The sequence below is a fragment of the Halichoerus grypus genome, chromosome 1 (assembly GCF_964656455.1).
Source record: "Halichoerus grypus chromosome 1, mHalGry1.hap1.1, whole genome shotgun sequence".
Classification (NCBI taxonomy): domain Eukaryota; kingdom Metazoa; phylum Chordata; class Mammalia; order Carnivora; family Phocidae; genus Halichoerus; species Halichoerus grypus.
In genome coordinates, this window is record NC_135712.1 from 64,254,930 (window position 1) to 64,280,796 (window position 25,867).

The 25,867-nt window shown below is 38.6% G+C and overlaps 1 protein-coding gene across 3 annotated transcripts in view; it reads left to right on the forward strand.

The window, feature by feature from the left end:
• The window catches only part of CFAP91 (cilia and flagella associated protein 91), a 95,822-nt gene extending 69,955 nt beyond the window's left edge, over nt 1–25,867 (forward strand). For all 3 annotated transcript variants that reach the window (XM_036111761.2, XM_078066408.1, XM_036111765.2), the window contains 6 exons: nt 263–409; nt 3,004–3,225; nt 5,770–5,918; nt 6,487–6,578; nt 16,629–16,794; nt 24,315–25,867. In XM_036111761.2, coding sequence (XP_035967654.1) covers nt 263–409; nt 3,004–3,225; nt 5,770–5,918; nt 6,487–6,578; nt 16,629–16,780 — 762 coding nt within the window. In that variant the 3' untranslated portion in view covers nt 16,781–16,794; nt 24,315–25,867. The remainder of the gene's footprint in view (nt 1–262; nt 410–3,003; nt 3,226–5,769; nt 5,919–6,486; nt 6,579–16,628; nt 16,795–24,314) is intronic.

Here is a 25,867-nt window from a genome sequence, read left to right on the forward strand (position 1 = left end):
GTCTAGTTTCTTAATATGACCCTATAGTAACCGCTTTGTCTTGGAGAGGCATTTTGAGAAACCGAGTAAACAACTGCTAAGTAAGCTCTTTCTCGACCTGAGCAGCGGGAGAACTCTCAGCTCTGGGGAGCATCCCTGCTCGGGTGGGAAGGCAGAACCGAGCCCCCCGTTTGCAAGTGCCTCACCAGTCACTGCATGAGTCCTAGCACCGCGCACAGGGGATGCCAACTCGCAAGTCTCTTTCTGATTTGATTTGATACAGATGTTTGAAGGGAAGGAGAAGCGACTGGAGTTGATCCAGGAGCTGCGCACCAGCCATGCACTGCAAGAGGACGACAGGCTGCTGAAGAAAGCCGAGAAGCAGGTGACACTGGCCTTACAGCGGCAGAGGAACTTGCACGAGCACAAGGTTCTTTCCTGTTCTTTCTCCTTGTGTTGTCCCCCCGCATTTTTATTCTTGCACAAGTGGCAGTATGACAACAGTAAATGAAATGACAAAAAAGAAACATACCCCCAGGCCCATCACTCTGTCCCAGCCAGCGTTTTTAAACAGTGCTGCCTCAGTCCAGAATTGGAATGGGGTGTGCCCTCACTGAACTGAATATGGTCTTATTTTATTTGCAAGGAAAAAAAAAAAAAGGAAAAAAGAAACCCCACATTTTAAAAAGGTTTTTCCTTCCAATTTTCTTAAATATTTGGTGATTCTACTGTATTTTAGTGGGAGCTCAGCAGAATGAAAAGTAATAAAAGCAAAAAAGAAGAGACACAAGATTTATTTCAAAATATCGGCACTTGTTTATGAGTTTTGGAGCTGGTTAAACTGCATATTCAATATGTTGATATCTCATGGTATTCTCTGACTTTCATCAGTGTCACCTGACCACAGCTGCTAATTGTCTCTCTACCCCAACAATTGTAGATGTTTTCCTATTTTCTTCTGCCATTTGTCCATGTATACAGTTTTTAATGGTGCTGACTACAGAGTAGACATGCTTTTACTATCTCTCCCACTTACCTGTAAATCAACATGAAAAAGAATCAATTTACAGAGAGTTTAGTGTTATAAGAAAGCTAATAGTGAAGTTAATATAACCCACCCTTAGTAATGCACATAACGCTTGTGCCATGGGGGACTGGGCACAAAGGGTAAGCAGCTTGAAAATGAGCACGTTATTCCTTTTACGTGACACCAGGCTTGTGGATGGTCTCTGAGTTTGGGGTTGATGGTGTAGGGGAGGGAAGAAGAAAGCCACAGGCTGTGAGACCCAATGGAGGGACAGAGAAAGAATGGAATGTGACACCAGAGTCTCTGAATCTGGAGGTCTGAGGGTCCTGGAAATGATAAGAGACAGGGCTGTGCTTCTGTTCAGATGCGAGCAGAATGCCCTGGAAGCACCAGGATAGAAAAATGCCCTCCTTGGCCCTTCGAAATTTCTGATTATAGACTTTATTGGCAGGTGCACCTAAGCCAGTCCAGGCTTTTTACCTCATCTGTCCCAGTTGGTAGGATATCATGCGAGCTAAGAGCTAAAGGAGGAGTTAATGGAAAGAGAGCTGTCACTTAACAAAGGACTCGCCCTGCTTACCTTCCGCTGTACCTAGATACACCAATGATATGCAGGAGTCTGAGGGAGGGGGCACCTCACTTCTATCTCCAGCTTCTCTCTCCTTTCCTCCTATTTTCTATGGGGAATAGTACAGAAAATGCACAGTTCCCAATTATGTAATGCACTGCATGATATGATCACAGAAAAATCACCTTCCTAAATATTTTTACTTAATTTTCAAATTAGGTTATACTACCTTAGCATACTCAAATTTCTTGCTGAGGGAGGAGGCTGCATGTGAACAGGTAGCCATCTTGGGATTTTAAAGGTTGCATCTGCCCCCCCAGCTGAGGGAGTTTGTAATCCTGAGACAAGGAGAGAATCCGTTTGTGGTCTCTGGGCTGAATGACCACTGTTTATAAATGTGAGGCACTCTTAGTGTGGCCCTTTCTTTCCACCTCCCCCTATCATATAAGTAAAGCTGAACTTTGTGGTTAGGAAGTATGTGTGGGCTGGGAGGAGGTGAGGGAGGGTGTTGGAGCTAACGTCCACGCTTGAATGACAGTCTCACATGGTAGCCTCACCACCTTTGAGACTTATGTGGGTTTCCTCCCTTTGGATACAAACCAGAGAAGAACCCAGCATAGCAAGAACTATCAGGGCTGAGGGAGCATATGACTGGGAGAAGGGCCCTTTCCCTTAGACCTAAGGATAGGAAAAGGAACAAGATGAAGTTGCAAAGGATTCAATCTTCTTAAACACTTTTATTCTCCATGTGTCAAAGCCAGGACAGACGGATCCATAAATAGATACTGTGGCTTATTCCTGCCAGAGAACTCCAGGCCCTGACTTTACCTCAATGATTACATAGACCTGTAGGCTTTTTCCTGCTCTGTTTCAAAGATAGTTCTTAATGACTTTGAAGTTATTTAAAAGAATATAGTACCACAGTTTTCTACTTTCATGCTATTCAAGATCTTAGAATTCCCCAAACTTGTGTCAAAGGACCAAGGATTAAAAAATTAAAAGGTGTCATGAGTGAATTTCTAGAAGACTCTATTTTATTGAACTCCAGAAAAATTTTTTAATAAAAACCTTGACATTTCCCTTCATGTCTGGGAAGATAGAAGTACCTTCTGGATAAAAATGAAAGAAGAAAACCAATTTGTGTGGATATTAACAAATGTTTTGCTAAATCCCCCTCATAATTTGAGGGCTGTAATCTGTCAGTGACTGACTGAGCAATCCACTTTCTCATGTCTAAGTTTGTATCATAAGTTTTCTTAGTAAGAGCCCTTGGGATGACGCCAACCTAGTGATAATATTCCTAATAAACACTAAGTGCATTCTGAAAGTGAAGTGACTGTCACGAGTTCTGGGTAATCCAGCATCCCTCCTTATACATCCCCATGCTTAGCGGAATTTGTATCCTTGAAATTTTACTATTATTTTTAAGGTCTCACTGGTTGAAAACCACTTGGCTGGACTGGAAGGAAGGGCGCTGGCGGACATGTTTGACTTCCTGTCTAAAGAGCTTGTGAGACTGCAGGAAGAGAGGAGGATCCATGCTTTTGCCATGCTGGCCGAGCGGCAGCGGAGGATGCGAGAAGCTGAAGAGAGTGGTCGGCGCCAAGTCGAGCAAAGGCGCCTGCGGGAGGAGGACCAGATATTTAAGGAGGCAAGTGGGGGTGCAGCTGGATGTCTGGAAGCTACTTGTAAGGAGCCAAATCAAACCAGAGGAAACTCATGATATGAAATGGCACTTGTTTTTTGTTTTTCATTGTGTTCTACAAATATGTATTGAGTTCCTACGATATGCTAGGCACTGTGGGATACTTCGGAGGGGAGAAACCAGACATGGTCCCTTTTCTCCTGGAGCTTAATTACTATCTAACATGCAAATATGTGTAGAATTAGAAAATATAGTAAGTTTCCTGCCATAAGCAAACAGGTGGGGCCCAGTGACACATTTTAAACAGGTTACCCTGCTTGCTGTGTGGAGAATAGGTTGGAAGGAGGACAGAGTGGAAACAAGGAGATCAGGAAAGAGGCTGTGGAAGTGGTTAAGGCCAATGAGAAACAGGAAGAAGTCAAGGAAGATGTCCAGTTTCTGGCTTAAGCAACTGGGGAGATGATAGTACTGTTTTTTGATGTGGGAAAGCAGAGAATGGAATTAATTTAGGGGCAGGGGTGGAATCAGGAATTTGATTTTTATTAGGTTCGAGACATTCTAGTGGAGGTGTCATTTCAGCAGGTGGATCAACAAGATGGAATTTAGAAGAGAGGTTTTGGCTAAAGATAAAAACTAGAGCACCAGGTTGGTAAATTGGAATTCTGACCAAGACATAATGGGTATGAAATTGCAAAGTGAGCAAGATGTAAATTCAGAGGAAGTTCAAGGAGCTAGTAATATCTCAAAGCACTCACCCTCATCAAGAATAGAGCTCAAGCGTTAAAATTGGAGGGGATTTATGAAGAAGATTCCTTTAAAGCGAACTGTGCTATGACTACCCATCCTACTCCCCAACACACACACACACCAAAACACACCCAGAGGTTGGTTTCTTTTCCTGTAGTCATTGGCGAGCTTGATATGTATTCTTTCATTTAGGGTGTCTGACCTCCTAAGAATGGAGAGGAGGGGAGCTGGGCCAGCTGGCTGCTTTGGAGGTGGGCACACATGAGGCCATATGGGTGGCTAGCACACCCAGAGTATGTCAAGGCAAAGGCTGTGTGGGGGTCTCCCCTGGACCAGATGTGGGCCACATGGGAAAGAGAGAGAGAACCAACCTGGACCTTAAAAAATTTCCTGTCGAAGAGGGCTGTCTGAATTGTATGTGTGGATACTCAGCTTAAAAAAAAAAAAAATGCGTCCATTTGAGATCTTCTTACTTGATCTGAGATTTTCAGGATTTACCCAATTCTTATGGAATTAGGATTGATTCATGAATAGTATTTGTTGTGTGTGTGTTTCAAGTTTTTTTTTAAAACCAAACAGATTGCTCTCCCTCTACACAGCGTAAGAATTTTTGAGTTACATGTGGTCAGTGGCAGATCATCTACAATGTGTAACAGTCTATAATCCATATTCTAGCTATTTATGATTGCATACTTAGGAAAACTGTAAAGAAAAGGGAATGTTTACCATAAAATCATGACAGTGGAAAGGATCTGTGGTCAGGAAGAACCCATAGCGGCCTTCTAGAATTCTAGCAGGGGCTGCATGGGTACTGGCTTTCCCCTAATTCAGTGCACAGTACATCTCTCACTGTGTGCTTTTGAAAATGTGTGTTCTAGTTCACAATTTCAGAAGGCTTAAAAAAGCAGCAGTCCAGCGTATGATAGTTCAAAAATTCATCAGAGACCCAGGATCCTTCTAGTTTTCCACTTTTCTGTCCTTGAGGCATGGTCCTCATGGCAGTTTAAGATGACTTCTGGTGCTCCAGGATTATGTCCCCATGAAATGAGAAGTGAAAAGAGAAAAAAAAAAAATAAGCTAAGTTTCTCCCTTTAAGAATCCTTTCTAGGTGCGTGTGAGTGGCTCAGTTGGTTAAGTGTCCAACTCTTGATTTCAGCTCAGGTCATATCTCAGGGTTGTGAGATTGAGCCCCGCCTCGGGCTACACGCTGGGTGGAGCCTGCTTAAGATTATCTCTCTCCCCCACCTGGTAGTGCTCTCTCTCTAAAAAAAAAAAAAAAAGAATCCTTTCTAGAAAGTGCACAGATGACTGCCTGTACTCCCTCAACCAGAACTATGGTTACTAGGAAATGTAATCTTTATTCTAGACATGTGTTGGCACAGCTAAAACTCAGGGGCTCTGTTACAAAGAGGAAGGAGAGAAAGGACATTGGGAAATACCTCTTAGTTTCTGCCACAGTTGGGTAGTTTGACCAAGTCACATTGCTGGAAAGAACAAAGCCAGGATCCAAAATAGGGTTATTGCCTGAAGCCCATGATCTTTCTGCAGCGTTGTATTGCCCACCCTAAGTAAGACCCATAATTCTAAAATGGGCTAGATGGATGGGGGCTGCCCAGAATGGGTAGGTAGGTGGGCTAGAAACTGACCAGACAGGGAAAAAAAAAAAAAAAAGAAAGGAATGATTAATGAGGGGACTATTGACTTAATGAAAGAAATAGGTCAGCCAATGTTTGTTCATTTTTTTGGTCTTGTTTACAGTAGTATTCCTGTTCTCAGTAACAGGGGTATTTTTATTTTTTGCAGGTGATTAAAGTTCACCAAAGCACTGTAACTTCCTATCTGGAAGACATAATACTGAATACCGAAGAGAGCACGGCAGAAGAACAAGCCAGGGCAGAAATTGAGAAGATGGCTGAGGAAATCAATGACATTGCTTATGAAATGGAGAGCCGGTTGGTACAAGAGAGCAGACGGCAGAATGGACAGCCCATTTGCTGTTACTCATATGTATTTTCCAAGAGCTTTAGATTTTACCACCAAGGAGAAACAAGTATATATCTCCTGCTTCAGTGTCCGTTGTTTTAATTGCATAACTCTTTAGAAGTCAACATGCCTAAACCTTTGTGAGGCAGGAGCGCTGGGAGTAGAATTTTCAGTTATCCTCTGCAGTCTGGATCACTAACATATTACTTTTAGAATACCACAAAGCATGAAAGCAATGTGAGTAATTATGTGCAATATTACTCCACCCCAAAGGTTTTGGCTTCTTGTATAAATTATATCTCTAACATTCCCTTCCTGGCAGGCAGGTTAACTGAAGAACAGGGTCAAATCTGAATCTGCATGAAGTTAACCAAGCCCATCAGGAGTACAATATTTCAGACAACTTAATCAAGGAAAAGGCAGTGGTGGGATTTGAGCAGTGGAGTCCCTTACACAAGCAAGGAGAACTTAAGTAGAAATCAGCAGCTCAAGGCAACAAAGGAAATAGTTTAATTGTTTTTTTTTTTTATTTTTTAGTCGAACTCAGCTTCAGTCAGAGGAGATTGTTGCTGAGTTAGTTTATAGTTTCCTGATCCCAGAGGTACAAAAGGACTTTGTCAAAGAAAAAGGTAAGCCAATGTAATGCTTCACTTTGAAAGATATAAACTATTTTCAATATCCCTGAGATTTAAAATGAGCAGAAGTATGAAGAAATTTCTGAAGGAGAATCACCGAGTTTTCTTATTTCAGAGCTTGTCAAGTTCTCTTCATGCTGTCTGACTCCAGAATATAATCACCTCGAGTATAGATGGGGTGCAGTTCTAGTAAGTGTGACAGAGTATCAAAAGTCAAACCTTCAAGAGGAAGTTCCCCAAAGAGGTGTATTTTGTGATTTTTTTTTTTTTTAAGACATAAAGCAAATGTTGACAATATGCAGAATTTTCAAACTGTACTAGCCTTTTGGAGGTGGGACACATACAAAGTGGGTGTTGGAAAGCTGAGTTGCTTGAAGGGCTTAAATCTGTTCTGTTGCTCTGCCTGTGCCACAGATAACTTCTGTTTCTGCCAGGCCTGTATCTAAGTATAAATATCTGCACTTACTTGTCCAAAGTGGCATGTTTTGAAGACTGATGCTTTTAGTCAATAGAGAAAGTAAAAAAAATTGTCTTAAAAAATGTTCTTGGGGCACCTGGGTGACTCAGTCGGTTAAGCATCTGACTCTTGATTTCGGCTCAGGTCATGATCTCAGGGTCTTGAGATCAAGCACCACGTCTGGCTCCACACTCAGCATGGAGTCTGCTTGAGATTCTCCCTCTCCCTCTGCCCAACCTCCCCCCCCCAAAAGAATACTTTTCTGGAGCTTTCAGGCTATTGGTGATAGACAGGTAACCAGAGAGAGGGGTGCAACCAGAAGATCAATATTTAAATGAAATAACTTCCAGGGAAGATAGCCAAGTGGGAAGATCCTAAGCTCACCTTATCCCACAGTTACACCTAGATAACACCCACATCAGTGTAAATAACCCAGAAAGCGACCTGAAAACTGGCAGAACAGGCTCTCAACACCTAAATGTAGGGAAGAGACCACATCAAAAACAGTAGGAAGGGCGGAGACAGGTCAGGAACCAAACTGACCCATGACACTGTCCATGGGAGGGACACTGCAAGCATGGAGAAAGGAAAGCAGCAGACCCTACACCAGATACCCCAGACACAGGGACCTGCACTGGGAAGATGAATCCCCTTAACATTTGGCTTTGAAAACCAGAGGGCTTAACCTCACAAGTCTTACAACCAGCAAGACTCAACACCTGGAACTTTATAAATCAGCGGCTTGGCTCTAAGAAAGCCAGAGAGCAATAGGAATCAGTCCCCACCCTTAAAGAGACAGCATAACAAACAAACAGCCCCACTGGGATACATCATGGAAGCAGCAGTATGAGTGTATGAGAAGGTTTACTAATCTCAGAACATGTGCTAGGAGATTTCTTCAAAGACAAAAGTGCTGTCAGGGCCATTTTCCTCCCTCAACCCCAGCCTAGATAAACAGATACCTACAAGGACCAGCAAAGTACACACACACTCTCCACTTAGCTTGCTAACAATGTGGCCCATCCCCATGTTCCCCTTTGGATCTGCCTTCTCCCAACCACTCCACTTAGCAGGAGTTCATGTAAAGCAATGTCACAAACCTGGCATTATGCAAGCAGCCCCAGTGTACCAGCACCACTCCAAACTGACTCCTGCCCCAACGAGAGGGAAAAATAATCACACACACATCAGTTCAACTGTGAACCCAGCAGTAGGCAGATATCTGGTCTGACTGCAGGCCTCACCCACCAATGAAAGCCTCCCAGGGGTCAACGCAGGGAGAATGCCTGTAGTTCATTGTGACCACAGCTCTGGCAAACATCTGTGCTGACCAAAATCAAGCCCATGGTAACCCCAGACTGGCCCTAACAACACAGGGACCAAACCCTGCCCACAACAGGCAGAGAACCTTTGCAGACAACTAAACTGAAGGTAGATATGACTCAGCCACAACAATAGGGCACACACAACACACATAGGAGATACCCATGAATGCCAGGGTCTGGTGAACAGGGGGCATTCTACTGCAGGGCACTATAGGACCACCTCTTCATATGTCCATGACTTTCAAGAGCCAGAGATGTAGCTGACTTTCATAGCACATAGATAACAGACACAGAGAGTTGGACAAAATGAGGAGACAGAAGAATGTGTCCCAAATGAAAGGACAGGACAAAAATCACAAGGAAGGTAATTGAAACAGAGATAAGCAATATGCCTGATAGAGAATTAAAGTAATGGTCATAAACATACTTACTGGAATGGAGAAAAGAGTGAAGGACTCAGTGAGACACTCAACAAAGAGATAGAAAACATAAAAAAGAACCAATCAGAGATGAAGAACTCAATAACTGAAGTTAAAAATACACTAGAGGGGAAAAAATAGTACCCGAGAGGAAGCAGAATACATCAGTGACTTGGAGGACAGAGTAATGGAAAGCAATCAAGCTGAACAGGAGAGAAAAAAAGAATTAAAAAAAATGAAAATAGATTAAGGAAACTCAACCACACCATCAAGTGTAATAACATTTGCATTATAAGGATTCAAGAAGGAGAAGACGGGTGGGGGGGGGGGAGAAAATTTTATTTGAAGGGATAATAGCTGAAATCTTCCCAAATGTAGAGAAGGAAACAGAAATCCAGATTCAGGAGGCACAAAGCACCCCCATCAAAATCAAAACCCAAGGAGGTCCACACCAAGGCACATGGTAATTAAAATGGCAAAAAGTAGTGCTAAAAAATTTTTAAAGCAGCAAGAAAAAAAAGTAGTTACATACAAGAAATACCCTGTAAGATAATTAGCTGATTTTTCAGCAGAAACATTTCAGGCCAGAAGGGAGTGGCATGATATATTCAAAGTGCTGAAATAGAAGAACCTGCAACCAAGAATACTCCATCCAACAAAACTATCATTCAGAATAGAAAGAAAGAGGGTAGAGAAAGAGTTTGCCAGATGGACAAAAGTTGGAGGAATTCATGACCACTAAATCAGCCTTACATGAAATGTTAATGGGGACTCTGTGAGTGGAAAGGAAAGACCATAAGCAGGAGTAAGAAAAGTAGGATGCAAAAAACCTGTAAAATTAAGTATGTCTATAAAAATCAGTCAAGAGATTCACAAAATAAAAGGATATAAAGTATGTATGACACCATATACTTAAAATGTGACAGGGAGAGGAATAAAAATTTAGTGCTTTTAGAATGGGTTCAAACTTAAGCGACCAACAAGTTAATATAGACTGCTATTTGTATAAGATGTTACATATCAACCTAATAGTAACCACAAAACAAAACCCAGTAATATATATACAAAAAATAGAGAGGGGAATCCAGGTATATCACTAAAGAAAGCCAGCAAACCAGGAGAGAAAAGAGTAAGAGAAGAAAGGAACAGAGAAGAACTGCAAAAACAACCATAAAACATGTACTTACTGATATTTGTTACTTGCCTATCAATAATTACTTTGAATGTAAATGGACTAAATGTTCCAATCAAAAGACGTAGGGTCATAGAATGGATAAAAAACCAAGACCCATCTATATGCTGCCTATAAAAGACTCATTTCAGACCTAAAGACATATGCAGATTGAAAGTGAAGAGATGCAAAAGCATTTATCATGCAAAGGGAAGTGAAAAGCAAACCCGGGTAGCTACACTTAGTTCAGACAAAGTAGACTTGAAAACAAAGACTGTTAACAAGAAACAAAGACACTACATAATCATAAAGGGAACAATAATCCAACAAGAAGATACAACAATTGTAAATATTTATGCATCCAACATGGGAGCACTCAAACACATAAAGCAGCTATTAACATACATAAAGAGAGTAATTGATAGTAAAACAATAATAGTAGGGGACATTAACACCCCACGTAATCAATGGATAGATCATCCAAAGAATAAAACCAAGAAAACAGTGTTTGAATGACACAGTGGACCAGATGGATCTAAGAGATACTCAGAACTTTCCATCCTAAAACAGTGAAATAGGCATTCTTTTCAAGCACACATCGAACATTCTCCAGAATAGATCATGTTAGGCCACAAAATGATTCTCAACAAATTTTGAAAGTTTGAAGTCATCTTATGCATCTACTCCAACTACAATGCTATGAAACTAGAAACCAACTACAGGAAAAAATCTGGAAAGAAGACACATACATAGAGGTTAGATAACATGCTACTAAACAATGAATGGGTCAACCAAGAAATCAAAAAATACATGGAGATAAATGAAATGAAAACACAATGATCCAAAATCTTTGGGATGTAGCAAAATCTGTTCTAAGGAAGATTATAGCAGTACAAGCCAACCTCAAGAAGCAAGAAAAATCTCAAACAATCTAACTTTACACCTAAAGAAGCTAGAAAAATAACAAGCAAAACCCAAAACCAGAAGGAAGGAAGTAATAAAGAGAAGAAATAAATAAAAGAAACTAAAAAACAAGAGAAGAACTCAAGGAAACCAGGAGCTGGTCTTTGAAAAGATCAACAAAATTGATAAACCTTTAGCCATACTCATCCAAAAAGAAAAAGGGGGGGGGGAGAGACAGAGACAGAGAGAAGACTCAAACAAAATTAGAAAAGAAAGAGGAGAAATAACAGAAACCGAAACAAAAATAACAGAAACAGAAATAATACCACAGAAATAGCGAGGGTTATGAGATTATTATGAAGAAGTATATGCTAACAAGTTGGACACCCTAGAAGAAATGGATAAATTCCAAGAAATATATAACCTCTCCAAACTAGATCAGGAAGAAATAAAAAATTTGAAGATTGATCACCAGCATGGGAGATGAATCTGTAATCAAAAAACTTCCAACAAAAGTTTAGGACCAGATGGCTTCACAGGTAAATTCTACAAACATTTAAAGAAGAGTTAATACCTATTCTTCTCAAACTATTCTGAAAAATAGAAGAGGAAGGAAAGCTTTCAAATGTATTTTATGAGGCCAGCTGTACCCTGATACCAAAACCAGATAAAGATGCTACAAAACAAGAGAACTACAGGCCAGTATCTCTGATGAACATAGATGCAAAAATCCTCAACAAACTATTAGCAAACCAAATCCAACAATACATAAAAAAAATTTCACCACAGTCAAGTGGGATTTCTTCCTGGGATGCAAGGGTGCTGCAATGTTTGCAAATCAATTAATGTGATAGATCACAACAACAGAAAGTATAAAAAAACATATTTCAATAGATGCAGAAAAAGCATTTGACAAAGCACAGCATCCTTTCATGATAAAGACCCTCAACAAAGTAAGTTTAGAGGTAATTTACCTAAACATACTAAAGGCCATATATGAAAAACCCACAGCTGACATTATACTCAGTGATGAAAAACTGAGAGGTTTCCCCCTAAGATCAGGAATTAAAACAAAGATGTCCACTCTCACCACTTTTATTCAACATAGTACTGGAAATCCTAGCCACAGCAATCAGAAGAGAAGAAGAAATAAAAGGCATCCAAATTAGTAACCAGAAGTAAAACTTTAACTATTTGCAGATGACATGATAATATAGAGAGAAAAACCCTAAAGACATGACCAAAAAACTATTAGAACTAATAAATGAATTCAGAAGGGTTGCAGGATACAAACTCAATATGCAGAAATCTGTTGCATTTTTATACATTACTAATGAAGTAACAGAAAGAGAAATTAAGAAAACAATCCCATTTACAATTACACCAAAAAGAATTAAATACCTAGGAATAAACTTAACAAAGGAGGTGAAAGATCTCTACTCTGAACACTGTAAAACATTAATGAAGGAAATTGAAGATGACACAAATGGAAAGACATCCCATGTTCACAGATTGGGAGAAAAAATTGTTAAAGTATCCATACTACACAAAGCAATCTACAGATTTAATGCAGTCCCTATCAAAATACCAACAGTATTTTTCACAAAACTAGAACAAATAATCCTAACATTTGTGTGGAACCACAAAAGACCCTGAATGACCAAGGCAGTCTTGAAGAACAAAACTGGAGGTATCACAATCCCAGATTTCAAGATATGCTACAAAGCTGTAGCAATCAAAACAGTATGGTACCAGCACAAAAACAGACACATAGATCAATAGAACACAATAGAAAGCCCAGAAATAAACCTACAATTATAATGGCTGACTAATTTTCCACAAAGGAGGCAAGAATATGCAATGGGAAAAAGTCTCTTTAGTAAATGGTGTTGGGTAAACCGGACAGCTACATACAAAAGAATGAAACTGAACCATTTTCTTACACCATACACAAAAATACACTCAAAATGGATTAGGGACCTACATGTGAGACCTGAAACCATAAAAATTCTAGAAGAGAGCACAGGCAATAATTTCTCTGACATTGGTCATAGCAACATTTTTCTAGATATGTCTCCTGAGGCAAGGGAAACAAAAGCAAAATGAACTCTTGGGACTACATCAAAAATAAAAGCTTCTGCACAGCAAAGGAAACAATCAACAGAACTAAAAGACAACCTACTGAATGGGAGAAGATATTTGCAAATAACATATCCAATAAAGGGTTAGAAAATATATAAAGAACTTTTATAACTCAAGACCAAAAAAAAAAAAAATCCAATTAAAAAATGGACAGAAGACATGAACACATTTCTCCAAAGAAGACATACAGATGGCCAATAGACACATGAAAAGATGATCACATCACTAATCATCAGGGAAGTGCAAATTAAAACCATGGTGAGATATCACCTCATACCAGTCAGAATGGCTAAAATCAAAAACACAAGAAAAAAGTGTTGGCAAGGATGTGTGTAAAAAAAAAAAAAAAACCCTCATACCCTTATGGTAGGAATGCAAACTGGTACAGCCACTGTAAAAGACAATATGGAGGTTCTTCAAAAAAATGAAAAATAGAACTGCCAAATGATCTAGTAATTCCACTACTGGGTATTTACCTAAAGAATATGAACAGTAATTTGAAAAGATATATGCATCCCTGTGTTTATTGCAGCATTATTTACAATAGCCAAATTATGGAAGCAGCCCAAGTGTCCATCAGTAGATGAATAAAGATGTGGTATATATCCACAGTGGAATATTACTCAGCCATAAAATAAAAAAGAATGAAACCTTGCCATTTGCAACAACATGGATGGATCCAGAGGGTATAATGGTAAGTGAAATAAGTGAGTCAGAGAAAGACAATTAAATGATTTCACTCCTATGTTAAGTTTAAAAACAGATCAAATCAACAAAGAAAAAAAGAGACAAGTAAAAAGAATCTTAAGTGTAGAGAACAAACTGATGGTTACCAGTGGGGAGATTGGTGGGCAAATAGGTGAAATAGGTGAAGAGGACTAAGAGTTCACTTAACATGATGAACACTGAGAAATGTATAGAATTGTTGAATCACTATATTATACACCTGAAACTAATATAACACTGTTTTTTAATTGTACTGGAATTTTAAAAAAGAATAAAAAAATTAAAATTATCTTTTGTAAGCCTAAAATGTTTACAATTAAAAAAAATATGGAAAGAGCACAGATGTCCATTGACAGATGAATGGATTAAGAAGATGTTGTGCATATATACAATGGAATATTACTCAGCCATCAAAAAGAATGAAATCTTGCCACTTGCAACGACATGGATGGAACTAGAGGGTATTATGCTAAGCAAAATAAATCAGTCAGAAAGACAGTTATCATATGATCTCACTCATGTGGAATTTAAGAAACAAAATAGAGGATCATAGGGGAAGGGAGGGAAAAATAAAGTAAGACGAAATCAGAGAGGGAAACAAACCATAAGAGACTCTTAACTCTAAGAAACAAACAGGGTTGCTGTAGGGGAGGGGTGTGGGGGATGGGGTAACTGGGTGATGGGCATTAAGGAGGGCACGTGATATAATGAGCACTGGTGTTATATGCAACCGATGAATCACTGAATTCTACCGCTGAAACTAATAATACACTATATGTTAATTAAATTGAATTTAAATTAAAAAATTTAAGTGAAAGAACAGCTCGGTTATTTTTTACAAGGTTTCCATGTTGTTCAGGGGAATTCTGGACAGGTTTAAGAAAAGTATAACATTTCCGATCACCTAATAGGGATAAAGGAATGGTGGAGTTCTAATGCATTTGAAGAGAACAAAGAAATACCTTATTTTCCCATTACATGATTGTACTGTAATTTCTAAGCCTGTACCTTTTAGTGATAAGCATTTAGTTTGTTTCAGTGTGTTTTCCTATAACTAGCAGTGCTGCAAGCATATATTCTATGCCTATCCTGCTCATGCTACTGACAGTAAATTCCTAGCAGTACGGTGCTAGAAATAGGGTATGTGCGTTTTACTTTTGCTAGATACTACCAAATAGCCCCCACAAAAAGATTGTTCTAATTCATACTCCCATCAGTGGTGTATGATAGTGCTTATACCAATAATATTTAATTTTTGGAAAAATAATCAATGTTTCTGTGTCACCTTTTTATAAAAGGGATCTTGTGTTTTCTGAATCTTTAAGAAAATATGCAACTCCTTTTTATTTTTCCTAGGTCCAAAGTGAGGTCAGTCTTCTTTAGGTCAATTCTAACTGAGAGAATTGAAGGAGGCAGGGAAATAGTGTTTAGTAGTTACTAGTTTGTGATCCCTTCCCCTAGCTTCTCTGGGCTCTGAGGGAAAGGAGCAGGAGGAGGCACTTGAGCTGAAGGAATCCAGTGGGACTTGTCTATGGGGAAGCTGGGCAAGTCCTTAGCCTCTTCTCTTTGTATTATACCAAATGAAGAAAGCCATCTGGACAGGGAGCGCACACTAGGACCTTTTGTTTCTTAAAAGAACCATATGTATTATATATGGACTCTTTACCCCAAATTAAGGTAATATATACAGACTGTTTTGAGATATATCATGATTGAAGACTTTGAAGAGACCTGTATATAGATGTAAAATAACAGTAACTACCAAATTTTAAGTGCATGCTAAGTTCCAGACACTGGACTAAGCATTTAAAAAGTACCTATCTCAATTTCTTAAAATAGCTGGAGCTGTATTCTCATTTTCAATTATGGAAATTAGTGCTTAGAGAGTTTATACAACTTACAGATGTGAACCATGGTCTGTGTGGCTCCAAAGTCCCCATTCTTTCAACCATACTACTGTGAAGTGGAAGTTGATTTATCCTCTATAAACTGTGATTTATCCTCTGTAAACTCGCTGATACCTGAACAGCACAGAACCCATAGTACTTCTTACTGTCCTTTACTGGCTGTATGATTTGGGGCAAATTACTTAATCTCTCTGTGTCTCTGTTTCCTTATCTGAAAATGGGGATATTATTAATAGTCTCTTTTAGGGTTGTGGGGTGGTTTAAATGGATATATGCCAACTGCTTAAAACAGTGCCTGGCACAAAGTAAGGACAAATGCTAAGTGCTAACATTATCATCATCATCATGATTATCCCTTCCAAGGGAGATGGGATGCTTAATGTACTAATCCTTGATAATAAATATCCTTACAATATGGAGCAAAGACCACCTTTTAAAGCTATGAGCTCAGAAACTCATCATCAGTCAACAAGTATGCTCCATATTAGGAACAAAAGTTCAAAGAGAAGTGGGAGACAAGGTCTCTACCTTTAAGTCATTACAACCTATGTAAAAAACAAAACGAAACTCACACTGAGTGCTTCAGTGCTGTGTGGGTTTGTGGGAACTCAGGTGTGGCAATGGTGGATGTGGGCTGGCCCGGTCAGAGGAGGCTTCCTGGTGGAGCTGGGCCCTGAGTCGGGCTATGCAGACACTCCAGTGGAGGGCAGCTGGGGTGGACAGCAATAGAGGCCAGCCGGGTGGGGAGGAGACTGACCGGACTGAACCAGAGAGTGGGGACGGGGGAGCAGCAATGATCGACCTTAGGTCTGGTTCCCTCTAGAAGGCATACTTCTACAACAGAGAGCAGCTCATTGTTATTTACTCTCATCATCTTGAAGCAAGGGAATATGTGGTTTACCAAATTATCATTTCTGTCACTACTTTCTTGAAAATCTTTGGGAATGATTTTGTTTAGACTTTCAGAGTAAAATTTCTTGTCGCTTTGGCACAGTGAGGAACGCCCAGTGGAAGCATATCCTTGCAGCCCATCAGATCATCCACAGCCACACTGAAGACATGGTCAACAAGAATTTTGTGGCACAACAGCAAGATGAGGAGGTCTCGGACACTGACAAGTCACCTGAGGAAAAAACTCAAAAATAAGAATCCCAGCTAAGGTGAGTTTGACTTTTTATCTGAAAGGAAGCAGAGGGGAGGAGAGGCACAGCATCATTCAGCTCTCTGCTCTACTCCAACAACCCTAATGTGTTTAAGAAAGTGAAACACTCCCATTCAAATTGGCACATTTCATCTAGGTGATGGAACCTACTATTGAAATTCTTAGACAATAGAGTTGACATTATAGCAATTGGACTCCTGTGTCCAGAAAATAGGATTCTGGGTAATTTTTTATGGGCCCTTAAAGCACACGATGGTATTCGATCACAAATAAAGCTGTAAAATGTGTCCGTGTTATAAAAAGCAGCTTGTACTTAGGGAGTAGAGAAGGAATCCCTGTCTCATCATGCTGGTTGTAAGCACAGCATGAGGCACAGCCTGTCCAGTTCTAGCCCAGATGCCTCCTGCAGGGCCCACCAGGAGTTGGTCTTAGGCTCAACCAAACATTCCTACTCACAAGACTAACAGACGAGGTTCGATAGGAGCTGAGTATCTGTTTACTCAGCAAGATAGAAGACAGGAACCCCAGCTTTGAGCAGGGCAGCAGCAGGTGCTTCTCTTTATATGGAAGCTCTTGCTGTGTCCACACAGACGAACACATAGCTATTTAGTCCCCTGGTTACAAAGCTTAGACGCAAGGAAGAGAGATTGACATTGGGTAGGTGCAGACCTGCCCTGGTTTCCGTGCCTCAGGGGCCAGGATGTCTTGTAATGATTCCATAGACACAGTGTCCAGGGTCCCCTTAATGGATTCACTCGGTTACAAAAGTCGGCACACTCAGGAAAACTTAAACCTATGGTTTCCTATTAGGTATTACTAGTTCGTTTATAATTCCTTCCAATCAAATGCTAGTTACCACTTGGAGGTCAAGTAGTGTTGCTTAGTAACATAGTTGATACAAACTACCTTATCGAATTGCTAGGAAAACAGAGCTAGAGAGTCAAATGAAAGTAAAATTCTCATGAGAATTCTCAGAAGAAAGGGAGTGAACCCTTTGCATATACCTTCTTTCTCAACCCTTCTCTGGTCAAGCACATCATCTACTATTTTGGTGTGAGAGTATGCTATCAGGATAGGGAAGACACAAGGCTCACGGGGAAATTTGAGCCTGGCATTCAGAAGGTTTGAGTGTTAGCCAGCTCTGCCACTAACTGTGTAATTTTTACAATAATGTCCCTTCACTAGAGGTTTGCCTGCACTTATGTGACCAACAGACCCTCTGCAAGGGAATCTATGGGGACCTTAAGTTTCAGTCAAAGAGGATCATGGAAGGAATATTGAGATGAAGGGTCAGTTAAGAAAGAAAACAGAGGGGGCGCATGGGTAGCTCAGTTGGGTAAGCATCTGCCTTTGGCTCAGGTCATGATCCCAGAGTCCTAGGATCAAGCCCTGTGTCAGGCTCCCTGCTCAGTGGGGAATCTGCTTCTCCCTTTCCCTGTCCTCCTCCCCTCACTTGTTCCCTCTCTCACTCTCTCACTCACTCACTCTCTCAAATAAATAAAATCTCTAAAAAAAGAAAGAAAGAAGAGAGAAAACTGACAAAGAACTCTTAAATACCAAGCTATAGCTGTAAATTACAGCAGAAAATCTTTTGTTTTTAATTAATAATGAAATAACCTCTGAAATCCCTAAAAATATAAACCATGTATTTACACGTAACGTTATCCATACATCTATATAATATAAATTCAGGGACCATAACATTTTGCCTATCTTATTATTGTGATAAAAATCACCTTCAATATTTGGATAGTCGTTTTTCTTACATGAAAATTTAATAAGATAAATAATGTACATAGTTTAAATTGAGTATGTCTGCATTTGCTTCTGAGTATAAAGTATCTCTTTACTGCTTTATTAATGTTTGGAACATGATGCTTAGTTGCCCCCATGTATGTACTCTCTCTTCCTTCTCTGTGGGAAGGAGGGAAGGACAGATATGAGATTGTTTAATAATGCTTAGGGATGTAGGCATGGACCTTGATTTTAAAATATTTTTAATCAGCTTGAAGACAATGGAGAGCTAACAGTGAGGAATTTCTGGGCAAATATCTAAGAGGAGACAAATTCAGAGAGTTGATGCTGGCATTTGCAGTCACTTTTTTCCCCCCTGAGGGAATATGCACATTCTAGAAAATGGGGCTGAAAAGCTGAGTGATGCTTTCACCAGCTTTGTAAAACTAGGGGGACAAAAACTAGAGTCAAGCTAGAGGCCCTGGTAAGCCTCCTCCATTTGGGTTGGGACTCCAACCCCTAGTTGGGATGAGGGGCGCCTGGGTGGCTCAGTTGGTTAAATGTCCAACTCTTGATTTCGGCTCACGTCATGATCTCAGGGTCATGAGATCAAGCCCCATGTCAGGCTCTGTTCAGCATGGAGTCTGCTTGGGATTCTCTCTCTCTCTGAAATAAATAAAAATAAATCTTAAAAAAAAAAAAGTACCTAACTCATCTGGTTCATAGCTGGAGAGGATTTTGCCTCAGGATGAATCATACCCTGACTCTCACCCATACCTGATTTAGAGGATAATTAGATGAGACTTAGTTGATGCTCTAATGAGTTAAGACTTTGGGGGCTATTGGGATGGAATGATTGTATTTTGCATGTGAGAAGGACATGAATGGTGGGGGGGGGGGCTGGGGTGGAGTACTACAGACTTGTGTCCCTCCAAAATTCAGATGTTAAAGCCCTAACTTCCAATATGATGGTATTTGGAGATGAGGGCTATGGGAGATAATTGGCTTAGATGAGATCATGAGGGCGGGTCCCCCATGATGCGAATGGTGCCCTTATAAGAAGAGACACCAGAGAGCTTGTTCTTTTTCCCTGCCATGTGAGGACCTGGCAAGAAGGCAGCCATCTACAAACCAGGAAGAGAGTTCGCCCTGGAAACCGGCCATGCTGACATCTTGATCTGGGACTCCTAGCATCCAGAACTGTGAAAAAATGAATTTCTGTTGTTTAAGCTACCCAGTTATTTTGTTAAAGCAGCCTGAGCTAAGACACTTATGTTTAAAGAGATTAAAGTCAACATTGAAATTTTCAAGAGAACTGGAAATGATGCAAATGATATAGCAGATTTCAGTAATCAGCAGTAATCAACATGAGAAACTCAATGAATGGGTTTAAGAGCAGGATAAATACAACTATGGAGAAAACTAATAAATTAGAAGATAGGTCAGAAGAATTTACATAGAAAGAATAAAGGAACAAAAAGGTGGAAACTACAGAGGAGATGCAAGGATAGATATAGGATAACTTAATCATTAGGAAGAGACAAAAAGATAGTAGAAATGGACCATTGATTCAAGAAATCTGACTACTAAGAGAAGAAATATGTTGGGAAATACTATGAAATGTGAATTTTTAAAAACCAATGAAAGACTCAATATTTAATAAGCCTTCTTAACCCCAGGCAAAAAAATATTAAAAATCTATACCTACATACACTTTAATATGACTGCTGAAAACAGAAGAAAGAATCTTTAGAGTTTTCAGAGGAAAAGGATGTGAATTACCTTCAGAAGAGCAATAATTAAACTGAAGTTGACTTCTCATCAGAAGCAAAGCCAGAAAATAAAGGAATGATAGCTTCAAAATGCTGAAATAGTATAATAACAAAGGATCTATAACATGCAAATATATCCGTCAAGAATGACAATGAAAGACATTTTCAGATAAGTGAAACAAAATTTGTCACTAGGAGATCTTCACTACATGAAATTACTAAAGGGTGTTTTTCAAATAGAAGGAAAATTATCCCAGTTGGAAATTTGGAGATAAAGAATATGTGGCTATTTACTGACTGCTTAAAAAAAACAATAAGAAAAAGCAACAGCAGTGACATTACAGTTACACAGCATAAGTAGTGTGGGAGTCCGAAATCCGTGTGTGGGCTAAATTGTTCTAAGCCATTTGCATTATCTAGGAGTGGGATAGAGTGTTATTTAACATTATCTTTGATGACTCAAGGCAACAGTTTGTAACCTCTAAGGTAACTCCTAAAGCATAGTAGAAAGACGTAGGACATCTAAACTAATAGAAGAAAATGGAATAAAAAAAACCCCACTCAATATAAACAGAAGATAGAAAGGAGAGAAAAAGGAAACAAAACCAATAGAAAGCACTGAATAAAATGGTAGGTGTTTATCACTGATTCATCATTAATTTATATTAAAAGTAAATAGCTAAATGCTCAAAGTCAGAATTTGTCAGACTGAATAAAAATAAATGCTGTTTGTAAGAAGCACATACAAAATCTAAATACACAGAATGCTTACAAGTTAAAGGATAAAAAAATATACCATAAAAAAAAATCACCCACAGGAAAGCAGATACAACGATATTAATATTAGACAAAGAAGACTTTAAGGCAGAAAGTCCTACTAGACAAAATGAAGGACACTTCATAAAGATAAAGGTTTTAATTCATTGGGAAGGTATGAGTCACAAATAGGAATGTATCTAGTAACATGGCCTCAACCTTTGTGAAGTAAACTTAATAGAACTGCACGGAGAAACAAATCCAAAATAATGCTAGGAAATTTTAATCTCTATCAGGAACTGAGGAAAAAAAAGAAATGGAAGATTTGAAATACATAATTAAGAAATTTGACCTAAAGCACATTTATAGAATATTATACCTAACAACTACTGAATGCATATTATTTAAGAATACACACAACAAACATGTACAAAAACTGACTATATATGGTCATAAAGCAAGTGTCAACCATTTCAAAGAGTTGAAATCCTGCAAAGTGTGTTCTTTGATAAAAATGCAAGGAAACTAGAAATCAATGATAAGATAATTCTAATATATTTGAAAATTAAGAAATACAGATATGAACAATCTGTTCATCAAAGAAAGCATGATAATAGAACTAGAAAATACTTTGAACTGAAAAATGACAAAAATGCTATGTATGTATCAAACTTGTGGAACACTGTTAATGTGACGCTTAGAAATTTGTAGTCTTAAAGGCATTTCTTTGAAAAGATGAAAATAAGACTAAGCATCCTTTTCAAGAAATTATAAAAAGGACAGTAAATTAGATGCAAAAAAGCAAAAGGAAAGAAAAAACATAAAATTTTGAAGAAAAACATGCGTAAGTTGGGGGAAAAAATGTAATAAAACAAAATAGACATGTCTTCTGATTTTAGGTAGGATGTAGTAGGTAGCTGCAACATTTAAAGAAAATAATGGATACGTTGTAAACATCATTACTTTTAAAGACATCGGAGAGCTATGGAAATCAAAGGGACTAGATGAACTATAACAGCAGAGGAAAGTCCTTCCTAAGTGATCTGAGATCACTGGCCATTTTCTTGCCTTGGGGCATTGGCCAAGTTTGGGTACAAGCTGGGGCTCAGGCTTGCCAAGGGCAGAGGGTCTTTATTTACTAGGGGAAACAAACCAACAAGGCTTTTAAAATCAGTATGGGCTGGAATGATGGATTACAATCAAGAGGAGTCCGAATGTATGGCCAAATTTCCCCACAGAATGTCAGCAGTAGATTTTTAGTGGATAAACCTTTTACTAGTGAAAACATGTTTGAATCTATCATGTGTTATTTAACCAGCTGTTTCAATGGTGATCTTCACTCAGTCTCATGGATTTAACCATTGTTAATTTATTGTTCCATGATTTTTTTTTTTTTTTTTTTTTTTTTCAGAAATAGCTGTATGTTCTGACTTGCCTACCTCACTGATACTTGATGGCTTAGCACTGATAACCTTTCAGTGTGAGTTTTTGAGTCAGATTAAGATTGAGATTTTTCTAAATAAGTAAACTACCCTTATCCACCATTATGGAATACTGAATGGCTTTGGGAAATTAGCTTTTGCTGTAGACTTGATAATATTTTTTAATGAATCCAACCTAAAATTACAAGGCAAAACAGAGCTTATATGGCAGAATTTACACTATGGTAAAATCATTTCAATGGCAACTAACATTAAATCACAAGTAATGGCAGGCTGCTTTATATACTTCCTGTGCTGTCACAAGTTAAAACAAGAAGCAAGATTTTAATTCCCACACATAGTTGCAGTGAATATGTTTTCTGAGTTTACACCTCCAGGAGCATTTTCTGGACCTTGAAACAAGTGCAGAGGAAATTTTCCTACATCAAAGTCTCTTTAACTGTGGGATGGAGGAATGTCCACTTAACCTTCTACTGGAAGCAACTAATATACATTGTAATGACATGCTAAGAGGGAAATATCAAGAGAAGAATCTAATGGAGTTCTGTAAATGCCTCCCAAGCAATAAATACGCACAATGAAAAGCATATGCTCATGGATTGATATCAGTGTTGGCAGCATGCATCTGTGTGACAGACATGTTCCAAGCTGAAATGGGGGTGTGTGTTGGGGGGTCTCACTGTAAATGTTTATCGGCTATTGGTGATATGTAATCAATTTTGATGATCTGAACCTCAATTGAGCAAAATGTTATCCCCTAAATAAGACTTCCATTTTTCTCATTAGTAGACTTATATTAAAAACAAACCTGTAGTCAATTATTATTACTATCTTTTGAATTTTATCAAAAATTTTGTGAAAGTTTGTTTTCTCTCGTTGAGGACCTACATAATATCTTCAATTTTGTTTATTGGCCCCCAAAGTCTAAAATTCTTACTATCAGGCCCTTTGCAGAAAAAGTTTGTCAGTTCCTACTATGTAGCAGTTAAAATGAATGAAGAGATTCATATATTTGTGAGATTCATCCATGTTGTAAGTATCAAATCCAAAAAAGAAAACTACAGTATGAATCTATTTATATAAAGTTTAAAATCAGCACTAAACTATGGCATTTAGGAGGTAAAGATATGAAGAAAATCAAGAAAGTGAATATGGAAAAAATCAAATAAAAATCAGAATAGTGATAACTTTTAGAGAATAGAGATGGTTGTGATTGGGAAGGAGTAAGTGGGAGCTTATAGGACTTCTTGACCTGGGTGGTATTTACACAGATGAATATTTAATATTAATTCACTAAGGTGCACATTGGTTTTCTGTTATTTTCTCATACGTGTCATATTCCTTGATTAAAAGCTAGAAATATGTTTGCATATATACAAACATATGTGCATTCATGAGGCCTACAATAAACATTAAATATTTCTGGAAAGATCAACAAGAAATTGGTTAAGTATTTGTCAGTAGACCTGGGGACTGGGAGGAAACAGATATACTTTCCTCATGTTTATATCCTTTTGTAGTTTGAATTTTTTTACAGTGTACACATAGTAAGTTTTCAGTTATAATTCAGTTAATGTAAGGCTTGTAAGTCCTGTAATTTGGAAACTGAGACCCTGTGAGTTAAGAAACATTCGGGTCATGGGGCTTATAAGTGGCAGAGCTGGGATACGTCTGGTAATATCTGGCTTCTGAACCAAGGCTCTTTGTAATTGTATCACAGTAATTTTTTGTATGTATTGGTCTGATAATGATTGTTTCTTAAAAGATGACATAATCAAACATTTGTGGGGTTTTTTGTGTTTTTTTTTTTACAGATTATCTTTTTTAAAAAGAAGCTATACAAATCATCATATGGAATTCCAATAATCTATGCTTCTCCCAAGATGTGCAGCTTTTATGGACTTGTCAATGTGTAATTCATGAGGAAAGATCTTTCTTCTCCATAAACTTCCAATAATTTAAAATTATTTTCAGTAATAATAATCAAACGAAGGAGTTTATTCTCTTCAGTGTTTCCCAGATGCTCTACTTCAAGAGAAAATTTTCTCATGTCTCATTTCAACATTTTGTTAACTAAGAGGATATTCTGGCTTGCTGAATCAAACAAAAAGAAATGTTATTGAATATTTCTTACGTAGTTTTGGCTTGATATCCATAGTCCATTGACCTTATCTGCTAAGTTTGAAAGCATGCATACCCCATGACCTGGCATTTCATCTCCTAGATATATATGCAGTAGAAATACATGAGTGTGTGCACCAACAGGCATGACAAGAATGTTCACAGCAGTACTTTTCATGATAGCCCCTAAACTAGAAACCCAAACATCCATTGACATTGGAATAGAAAAACAAGCTGTGGTATATCCATACAATGGCCCGTCAACTTACCATTGAGCTTTAGATCTAAGAAGAATATTCATGCAATACCCATAGAGAGGGTGCTGTTGGGGAACAATCTGTCCGTCCTGTGTGTTGACAACATCATGATCCCTCCTCATTTAAAGATTGGTAAATATGAAAAAAACAAAAGTCTCAACAACAAATCTGCATGGTTCCCATATGCATGTTACTCTGAAAACAGAATAAAAGCCTATCTTAGAAAATATCCTTCTCTAGGAAACAGGAAAAGCTTCAGAAGCTATCTGCTTGGTGATTTTAATAGGAGGCAAAAAGAAATGGCCTCTTAGGAAACTGCAGCAGAGAATAAGAAGAGCAGACGCCAACAGACAGACGCAGGCTGAAAAGAAAAGAAAGCTGGCTAAGATGAAAAAAAAATACAAAAAGATTAAAAAATCCAGTGAAACACATTTGGATGCAGTTAAAAGAACAGAAATATCAAAGCAGAGAATAAAAGAGGTGATGTTGCTAACAAATTTATTGTCATCCAGTATGGTTTGGGAAGGATAAGGAGATGAAAATGACAAAGAGGTTAGCTCTGGATCACCAATCCTAAAGCAATAGGAACCAAAACAAATAAAAATAAAGTTATAATAGATTTTCTGAGCTGAAAAAACACTTGATCATATAAACTTGAAAAGGTTTACCTTGTATTAGGAAAACTGTGATCAGGGTAACTTATTTTCACCAGAGAATCACTGACACACAGATAAGTACTACACAAGTAAGGAGGCAGTTGCGTTTTGTTTTGTTCCTCTAATAATGCTAACCTGGGGGCGCCAGTCAGTTAAGCATCTGCCTTTGGCTCAGGTCCTGATCCCAGCATCCTGAGATCAAGCCCCGCATTGGGCTCCTTGCTCAGGGGGGAGTCTGCTTCTCCTTCTCCCGCTCCCTCTGCTTGTCTCTCTCTCTTGCTCCCTCTCTTTCTCTGTCAAATAAATAAATAAAATCTTTAAAAAAAATAAAAA